A 9,609-nucleotide genomic window follows, 5' to 3' on the forward strand; every position below is an offset into this window, starting at 1 on the left:
TCTTAACTATTCCTGATATTTAGCATTTCTGTTTTTGAGTATGTTAGACAGTGAAGTATCCTGTAATATAGATAGAAATTCTCTTTAAGGATCTCTGAAGTAAATTTTTTTTTATTCTATGGAGTTATAGTTCTTTACAGAAACAAAGAAACAATCTCATATTTTATATTCTATAACGTTATTTCACTAAAAATTGCTGTTGGACTAGTGTAACTACTGAAAAGTTGCATTATTTACTTTAAAAAGAATGACCCTTGTTACCTATTTTTATTGTTTATCAAATGGTAAAAAAGCACAATTTTTATAGCAAAGGAAAGTAAGTTATTGCAGCATTGTTGCCAGCTATTGCCAGTGGAAGTTACTGCAAAATAATCAAGAAGTGTGGTTTGCTTATGCCCATTTCTTCCCACAGCCTATGTCAATATTCAGAGACCTCATGTTTATACAAAGATACAGTTTCAGAGCCCTCAGCTGGAGAACGGATGCCTAAACCACAGTGTTGGGGAGGAGAAACAAACAGCCATCTAAGCATGTTTACTTCCAGCAACAAGGAAGTTCTAACTTGTCCCTGAGTGGTGACTCACTGGGTTGGGACTATAAAAGTAAAGGTAGCTGCTCTCTAAAACATCAGGGCTTCAGACTTCAGAAATCCAACATGATGCAATCAGGACTTGCAGCTATTTTCTTTTTCTTGTTGGGTTTGTCATTTTGCCTGACAATCCCTATTCCCCTTGATGACAGCCATGAATTCACAGAAAAGGACCTTCAGTTTGCAGAGGTATGGTATAAAATAATGCATTTGCATGTTCCAATAACAGTAAGCTGTGCAGTTACAACTGTTTGGAAATTATGCTTATTACTCCTTTTCCCCTTCTTAGCGCTATCTCAGGACTCACTATGACCTCCATCCAAACCCTGCTGGCATAATGAGGAAGAGTGGAAACACAGTGGCAGCCAAACTTCGGGAAATGCAAGCTTTTTTTGGCTTGGAGGTGACAGGCAAGCTAGATGAAGAGACATATGAGCTGATGCAGAAACCAAGATGTGGTGTCCCAGATGTGGGGGAATATAACTTTTTCCCTAGAAAACTCAAATGGTCAAAAATGAATTTGACATACAGGTAAATGCCTGGTATTTTGAGTATTATTACTGTTATTACCTTCTTTCCAGGTGCATTGTCCAATGGGTTGCCCAGTACATGAGGTTGATGTGAGAAGGGTGCATTTGAGTTTGACTAAATTAATGTTGCAGTTTAAAACCCTTACAGCCTCACTCCTGAAAAGGTGCTCCCTGCCTACCTTGCAGCCCAAGGAAGTAAACGTTATTTTTTTTCCATTGCACTTTGTCATGGAAAAGGAAACCTGGTGTGTTGTAAGCCAGCAATTCCTGATTTGGCCTCCATATAGACACTCAAGACACATCCATGGTGCCAAATGAAAGAGGGGTAGGGGCTCAGATCATGAACTTCTCTGGGCCACTCCTTAGCTCTGTTTGGACCTGGTGTAGAGTTTGCTTCTGTCTTGTCCTGGACAGAGAGGTGTGGATGCAAACCAGTCTGTGTAGTGTGGCTGTGAGAGCCAGACCATTTCACATCCCAGATGTGGATCTCTGTCTTTGTTCAGACAAATCCCTGTATCATGACCTCAGAAAAGTTGACCTTGGGAGGTGAAGGGCTGACAGTTCACAGGGTAGATCCTTCTCCTTTAATTCTGCAAGGTCATATATCTGGGGCTTTCAACAGCTACAGACTGAGTTTGTTTAGCGGGTTCCAAATTTGAAATCACTAAAATCTCTTATTTCCATAACTAGTAATAAATGTTACTTTAATGGACAATTATAGCCTTAAAAAAATCACTTTGGATAATGTTTTGCTGCTCCAGGATGTGAGGATCTTGAGATATTTTATATGTTATAAAAATTTTGAAGTTACTGATATTATTTCACTTAAAACTGAATATATCTGACACTTTCTAAATCTTCTGGTGCATAGAAAACCAATTACTGAAAGCTGTTAGATAATTTCAGATATCTCTGAATTATTTTAGTGCTTATATAAATGTTTATTTTTTTCATACTGTATGCAGCTACTAAGCTCCTTGTTATGTGATAAGATCATATGACAAAAGCAAAAACTTTTAATGAGGTGTACAGTCAGATAAAAGTACACTGCATATTTCTTCAATTCACACAATTAACTGGAGATATTAATCTGTTTGACAGAATTATGAATTACACTTCAGATCTGAGACGTAATGAAGTAGAAAGAGCTTTCAAGAAAGCATTTAAAGTTTGGTCTGATGTGACGCCACTGAATTTCACCAGAATACGAAGTGGTACAGCTGATATCATGATCTCCTTCGGCACTAAAGGTAACACAGAACCAATCGTTTTCATTTTAGAAGTTAACTGTGTTCTTATATACATAAGATGGAGTAATTAATTTAACTGGTTTGAATTTTGTTTTCTAGAACATGGTGACTTCTACCCTTTTGATGGGCCCTCTGGATTACTGGCACATGCTTTTCCCCCTGGCCCAGACTATGGAGGAGATGCTCATTTCGATGATGATGAAGTTTGGTCAGATGATTCTAAAGGTAACAGAAGTTCCTGACATTGTTTGAAATGGTGATAGATGGAAAATTTATCCCTGTTTGATATCTGTAGATGATTTGTTTTGTCTGTTGATTGTTTGTTCATCATTATCTTCACTGTTCACACATAGAACGCTGAGTTTAACCTCCAGTCATAAATGGAGGTTTAACATGAACTTAGCATAAATTTTAAGATATAACATTCCTAAGTGAAGTGATTAAAAAAAATTACACAAATAAGATTCTGTCGTTTTGGCATTTCACTAAGGGCAGCTAATTCTGATCATAGACTGATGGTCATTTCCTTACTGAAGCCTAGAGCAAACATACCTCAGCTGCATGTTGTCTGCTTGCATTTAATTTGAAAATTCATCACATTGCCTATTCAGGACAGAGTTTAATAACTGCATTAGGTCACCCTCCTGGCATTAAGGATAATTTCTGCAATATTGGACTCTCTACTGCAGTTTAATTCACAAAAAAAAGTTCTTGATTTGAATAGGACCAAGACTTTACCCTAGAGCTTTCCTGTGATGCTAAAAAATTTCAAGAGATCTAAATCTCCCTTCACAGTAACACAGTCATGTAAGAATTTGGCTGAACACCAGCTATGAGACACTAAATTTCTTAGGCCCTTATTAATGTAAAACCCTTCACAGTTCAAAAATGACAAGCAATTGTATCTATTGAAAGGTGTCCTTCCTCAAGGCAAGGGGTTTGGAGCTTGGTGGTCTTTAAGGTCCCAAACCCTTCCATGATTTTTTGAATTATGCAGAATTTTTCCATGTATTCAGTTGTCTCATTCATTGTCCCAAGTGTTAAAGCACAGTGTCAATTATGGTGATGCAAGGAGATACACATTTACTTTTGCTGTGGTTTGTTATAGGCTATAACTTGTTTCTTGTTGCTGCCCATGAATTTGGTCATTCACTGGGACTGGAACACTCTAGAGACCCTGGAGCTTTGATGTTCCCAATCTACACATACACTGGAAAAACTGGTTTTGTGCTTCCTGATGACGATGTGCAAGGGATCCAAGAGCTCTATGGTAAGTCTGTATAACATATAATATTTATATCCTAACATATAATATTTATCTCCTATATCATTGTAGCCTGCTGCAGATTCACTGCACAGTTACTGGGAGCTGCAGATGTTCAATAACAGCAGTCCTGACTAATTAAGAATGGAGAATTAAGAATGATTCACTGGAACAGGAGATACTTTGATTTAGTATTTGAGAGGGGGAAAAAATTAACTAATGCTGGAGAGCACAGTTGGTCACTGACCTGTCTCCTTTAGTGGTAGGTGATAGGGACCAGAGTCCTTCTACTTTTTGACCTGCTTGAAAAGAGAAGGGAAAACAGAGTCTAAAGGTAGAAACAGAACTATTCACGTTTCATTATGAAAAGCATAAAGTGTTTGGGGACCTCCAAAACTTGGGCTAAAGAAAGGAAGTTTATTTAACACCATTGCAGCACACTTGAACTGCAAAGTTCATTAATGCATTTGGCTAGAGGAAAGAGAGAACAAATTTTTCTGTAAAAATTTTTTACCCATTATGGTTCTATTCATCATGATCTTGGGAGATCTTCCATGTTCTGTTCAATATGATGATCAACAGGCAGAAAATTAACGTTGTCAAGCTTACATCATATGATATCATTGCAGGTGCTGGAGACAAAGATCCCAACCCAAAACATCCCAAAACCCCAGAGAAATGTGATGTAGAATTATCTCTTGATGCAATAACAGAACTTCGTGGGGAAATGCTGGTCTTCAAAGACAGGTAAAGACACTCCATGTCAAGGATGGTGGGTACTGGATAAAGTCTGAGCAAGCAAAAACACCATTTCATTTTTTTTCTGAAGATTTGGGTAAATGTACATTTAAAAGAGCACAAATCAATATAGATGTCTCTTAAGAAACTGCATCATATATCTTTTTAGGCAGGATTCATAATGCAACTACAGACTTGACTGCCCAGCAATATGATGCGAAGATAATATGGCTGAAGTGTGTGACACTTTTGTGCACATCATGGGATTTTCTTCAACACACATAAATCTGCTAACTTTTATTTGGGTGAAGATGTACTGCATTCAGGAACTTCAAATGGGACAGCAGTGATTCTCTTATTCTAAATGAAGAAGCTTAAAATTTGTTTTTGTTTGAGGTGATCATTGTGTGAGTGGCAGAAATAGTCTGCAGCTGATGACTGTCAGGAAAGGAAAGGAAAGGAAAGGAAAGGAAAGGAAAGGAAAGGAAAGGAAAGGAAAGGAAAGGAAAGGAAAGGAAAGGAAAGGAAAGGAAAGGAAAGGAAAGGAAAGGAAAGGAAAGGAAAGGAAAGGAAAGGAAAGGAAAGGAAAGGAAAGGAAAGGAAAGGAAAGGAAAGGAAAGGAAAGGAAAGGAAAGGAAAGGAAAGGAAAGGAAAGGAAAGGAAAGGAAAGGAAAGGAAAGGAAAGGAAAGGAAAGGAAAGGAAAGGAAAGGAAAGGTCTAAGAGGGGCTCAGTCTATTCAGTATTCTATGATATGATAACCATCATTTCACCAGCAATTTATTTTAACTATAGGACATCAAAGATACTGCTATTCTACAGTATGACAAGAAACATAAAATATATCTTCCTTTTCTGAACTAGGTTTTTCTGGCGACTACACCCTCAGATGGTTGAGGCAGAACTGGTGTTGCTTAAGTCCTTTTGGCCAGAGCTTCCGAATAAAATAGATGCAGCTTATGAAAATCCCATCAAAGATCTTGTGTTCATGTTTAAAGGTGAGTTTTTGATTTTGTTGTTAGTAGAAGAATACACATAATTAATCAAGCTCAACAGGTGGTGCAGATGTAATCAATAGAAGAATAAAACATCCTACCTTCCTTGCTTGAAAAACAAATGATTTCACCTCTGTATGCATATCTATAAAAATTTCAGTGAATTGGGAGATGTACAATTTAATTAGGATGCTCAGAATCTAGACTACAAATAGTCTAATACCTACTGAGTACATGACCTAACAATCTGTTTGTTGTATGAAAATAGGGGTCACGGTTTCCTCATTTTATTCTTCTCTCAAAGATGAGACCTTACAAAAGACTCACTCATACTTTGTTCATATTTTCAGGAAAGAAAGTCTGGGCTTTGAATGGTTACGACATAGTTGAAGACTTCCCTAAAAAGATCTATGAAATGGGATTCCCAAAAGAAATGAAAAGAATAGATGCAGCTGTCCACGTTAAAGACACCGGCAAGACTCTCTTTTTTACTGGAAATAAGTACTGGAGGTAAGCTGGAGACAGGTCAGTTTTGGTGCCCCTAGTCATAACCTGTCCAGATGTATGGAAAGACCAGGAGTTTGGCTCAAACCAGGCATTTGGCCAATCCAGTCTGCGGTTTTCATTGATGCTACAGCTGTCTACAACATGTTGTAAATAGGGGCACATATTTTAAAAGCTGAATGAGTGTAAGGAAATGAGAGCAAAGTGCTCTAATCTGGGAGAATTTCCAATGAGGTCATGCCTGCTAGACAAATTTCCCATCTTGCCTCCTTGAGTTGCTTGTGTGGAATGGTATCAGTGCTGTGAACAAGAAATCTGTCCCACCCTAAGGTGTCTCTTTTTTACTGTCCATGAGTGGGGCTCACAACCAGGTCTCATGCAGAATTAAGACATTACCATTCCTTCCCACTATCACTGGGCCAAGCAGCCTCAGGATAGGTTCATAGTACCAATACATCCAGGTACAATAATCTCCATATAACACATACTTTAAAGATCAGTTCTGAAAGTTTTGCTCTATTTGCTTTGTATTTATTCTACTTCTGGTGGAGGTGTGCCCTGTTTATCACCCTGCATTTTACCATTGCACTAGACAGAAAGCACCCAAAGACTGCTGGCTTGCTTTGGGTGTGGGTAACTTCCAAACATATGAAGGACACAGGCCAAACTCCCAGGCTGTTTAAAATCCCTTGACTATTTTTCTTTTGTTTTCAATATAGTTATGATGAAGAGGCAGAGGTTATGGATGACGGCTACCCCAGGCTGATAGAGGAAGAATTCGCAGGAATTGGTGATAAAGTGGATGCAGTCTATGAAAGAAATGGTACATAATCTGATAATGAAACTTTATTGCAATTAATTGCCCTTGAAACTTGAGATTAATGCCTTGTAGAAAATTTTGCATTTGTAATTTTAATTTCTTCACATCAATACTTCTGTTCTTGACTGAATCAGTTTTCCAATCTAAATTATGCTCTGGCCAAAAAAAGAGCTTCTTGCTTAGGGAACCTAAAGTGGCATGTTTAATATAAAAGTATTGTAATGTAATAACTGGAGCCCATTCCTATCCAGCTTTTCAGAGTGTGTTTCTGAATCTGTGTCTTAAAAACTAAAATGTCCTGCACCTTCCTGATCAAGTGATGTAAGAATTTGACACAAGATTAAATATCAATCATTTTAAAACTCTGATCCAGCTCTAGCAAATGGAATGAGGATCTTTTAAAAATTTAGCTCAGCATTTTACATATGAAAATGTTGCATTTGAGTGATTAAAAATGAAAACAAGATAATCACTATTTTAAGGATAATTTTGATATGTCACCACATTTTCTTAGTGTTAATTCTTTCTAACTTTCTTTTTCCTTAGGTTACCTCTACTTCTTCAATGGACCATTGCAGTTTGAATATAGCATCTGGAGTCAAAGAATTGTCCGTGTCCTGCATACTAACTCCCTGTTTTGGTGCTAATTACAGCTGAGTGCCATATCATAGGCTGCAGAGCAGCTTGTAGCACATGGGAATATTAATAACGTGGGCATTTAGGTTTACCAAAGGACAGCAAGGTTCTATGAACAAGTACAAGGCTACCTACCACCAAATGTACACTGTATATATGGACTTATACAGCTGCATGTCAGTCTGGAATTGATTTAACTTAATAGGAAAGGAGAGAAGAAATTGTTAGCATTTCAAGGTGCATTACACCATTTAAAGTTTGTCTAGTTTTGGAGTGATGCTGGATACATCACTCACTTTTATAAACACTACTGATTCCCAGTATTGTGGGCACATCTAGCACCTTTCAAGGATCTCCTAGCATGTCCCAAGAAATAGGCTTGGTAAACCCAGGAGTTTTGTATCTTTGAACCAATTCTTCTTCCCTTTTTGAAGTTCCTTTTAACATACTGGGAATTCAGATGTGTAGTGAATGAGTGAGGGCTGTATGGTAACTCCCTGAGCAAGTAATACCAAGCAGCAATGATGAAGTTTGGGAATTCAAAAATATTTGACTGTATTGAATGGGAATGTCTCCCTGGAAGCAGATGCCCATGTCATCTTTAGAATAAGGAGAAGGTACAGAAGCAGTGAGATGTCATTCCAAAGCAGACAGGAAAGCAGGAAAAGGGAAAAGCACTCCCTGGAGAAATTGTAAACCCGTATGATACTGGGGAAACCAGAAGGAAGCAGCTACAAGACAATCACACAAGTCGAAGCTGTGCATGATGCTACATCTGTATCACAGCCCAGATGTTTTCAGCTGGTGTTGACTGAAGTGACATTTATAGAGGTTATGCCTGTGCCAGAAGAGAACCTGAGCATCCAAAGCAGAATATTGAAAATAATATATTTTTTCATGTTGGCCACTCTTTTAATATCTATATTAATTGTCTCAGTATATTGTAATATTTTGTTTTGTTCTGTTTTGTTTTAATCAATGCAAATTATGTGGCACTGTGATTATTTTGATCTTAAAAAATAATATTAAATAAACTGAAAGAATAAACTGATGTTGTGAAACTATTTAACTTTTATTACACTCCCTCTCACAGAAGCAATACAGAACTATTGGGCAAAAGAAATCAAGATCCCTAACCTGTGCATTTTATTCATTACGATTTTCATCTCTGTTTAAAAATAAAATATATTTTTTGTCCCTTCAAGAAAAATAATTTTATGGAAAAGAGGAAAGACAGAAGAGGGAAAACCAGAAAGACCCCTCAAATCTGCAAAACAAGAACTAAGTTGGAATTAGATCTTACCATTACAGAAAGAATGAGAAACTAATAAGAAATACTGGGAAAAACAGTTTCACCTTAGTTTGAATGTTAAATATTAGCAATTAATTAAAACTTCATTGTCCTGTTAGGGATTTTCCTCTCAAAAACAACCCCTAAGTCAATCAATCAGCCAGGCCTGCCAAGCAAAGCTCACCAACAATTAATATATTTAAACAGACATAAATGACCAGGCTTACCTAGTGGTGGGCTAGGTGTGGTTAATTCTGTAGCTCGCACAACATAGATGGTTGGTTGTGATAACCTAACAGATTGAGAGCTCTCTTCTGAACATAAAATTGTGAATTAGTGAATTCCAGACCTTGTTATGCTTAAAAGAAATGCATAGAAATAGAACTGGAAAAAATCTTTACAAAATTAAAAACTTAAAGTGGACTAAAATCAAAGTTCTGTTTTAGGATAAAATATTGAGAAAACTACTGGGGGAAAAGTCGGTACAATTCTCTAAGCATAACAAACATAATTTGATTCAATTACATATAAAAAGTTTTGACAGAGTGTGCCTGAAAAAAAGTAATGTTTGATATTGGGCTGAAGTTTCACTTAATTACTTTGGCAGTGAAATAAGGCTCTGGACATAGTCCTCATTTTTCTCAGTAAAAAGACTCAGTGAAAAATTGTATCACAATAATAATGAATCTTCCATGAGGGCTAGCTGTTGAGTCTGAGTCTTCTGAGTTTCAAAGGCCCGACATGAGCTGTTCTGGGTAAGGGAATGCAAATGTGAACAGGGAAGCAAGGAGAAGCAATGAATGTCTTTCACATCTATGTGAATTTCTGTTAACATTGAACACTTGTCAGGGGAAAAAGGTACTGCATAGGAAGCTGGACCTTCAAAAGCCTTCAGCATGATCATATCCAGCTGCTCTCCAGCCCAAACACACAGATTCCTGTTAGCTGCTTGGCTGACTGGAAGCAGCCTTTGGCACAAATCCAAGCTCAGCTC

At 37.4% G+C, this 9,609-nt stretch overlaps 1 protein-coding gene across 1 annotated transcript; it reads left to right on the top strand.

The window, feature by feature from the left end:
• The first annotated feature begins 317 nt into the window (after nucleotides 1–317).
• Nucleotides 318–8,375, top strand: LOC129134811 (collagenase 3-like). Its single transcript, XM_054654493.2, has 10 exons — nucleotides 318–778; nucleotides 879–1,120; nucleotides 2,221–2,369; nucleotides 2,469–2,594; nucleotides 3,478–3,639; nucleotides 4,263–4,380; nucleotides 5,234–5,367; nucleotides 5,715–5,874; nucleotides 6,588–6,691; nucleotides 7,235–8,375. Exons 1-10 carry the CDS (start codon nucleotides 656–658, stop codon nucleotides 7,333–7,335), a joined length of 1,419 nt encoding a protein of 472 aa, XP_054510468.2. The 5' UTR covers nucleotides 318–655; the 3' UTR covers nucleotides 7,336–8,375.
• The last annotated feature ends 1,234 nt before the right edge of the window (nucleotides 8,376–9,609 follow it).

Source organism: Agelaius phoeniceus, chromosome 2 (genome assembly GCF_051311805.1).
Source record: "Agelaius phoeniceus isolate bAgePho1 chromosome 2, bAgePho1.hap1, whole genome shotgun sequence".
NCBI classification, from domain to species: Eukaryota; Metazoa; Chordata; class Aves; order Passeriformes; family Icteridae; genus Agelaius; species Agelaius phoeniceus.

Excerpts from the sequence above, each read along its gene's own strand:
- LOC129134811 (XM_054654493.2), top strand. The coding sequence starts at position 656 with ATGATGCAATCAGGACTTGCAGCTATTTTCTTTTTCTTGTTGGGTTTG. Across the intron at positions 779-878 it reads AGGACCTTCAGTTTGCAGAG|CGCTATCTCAGGACTCACTA; the intron begins GTATGGTATAAA and ends TCCCCTTCTTAG. Across the intron at positions 2,370-2,468 it reads GATCTCCTTCGGCACTAAAG|AACATGGTGACTTCTACCCT; the intron begins GTAACACAGAAC and ends TTTGTTTTCTAG.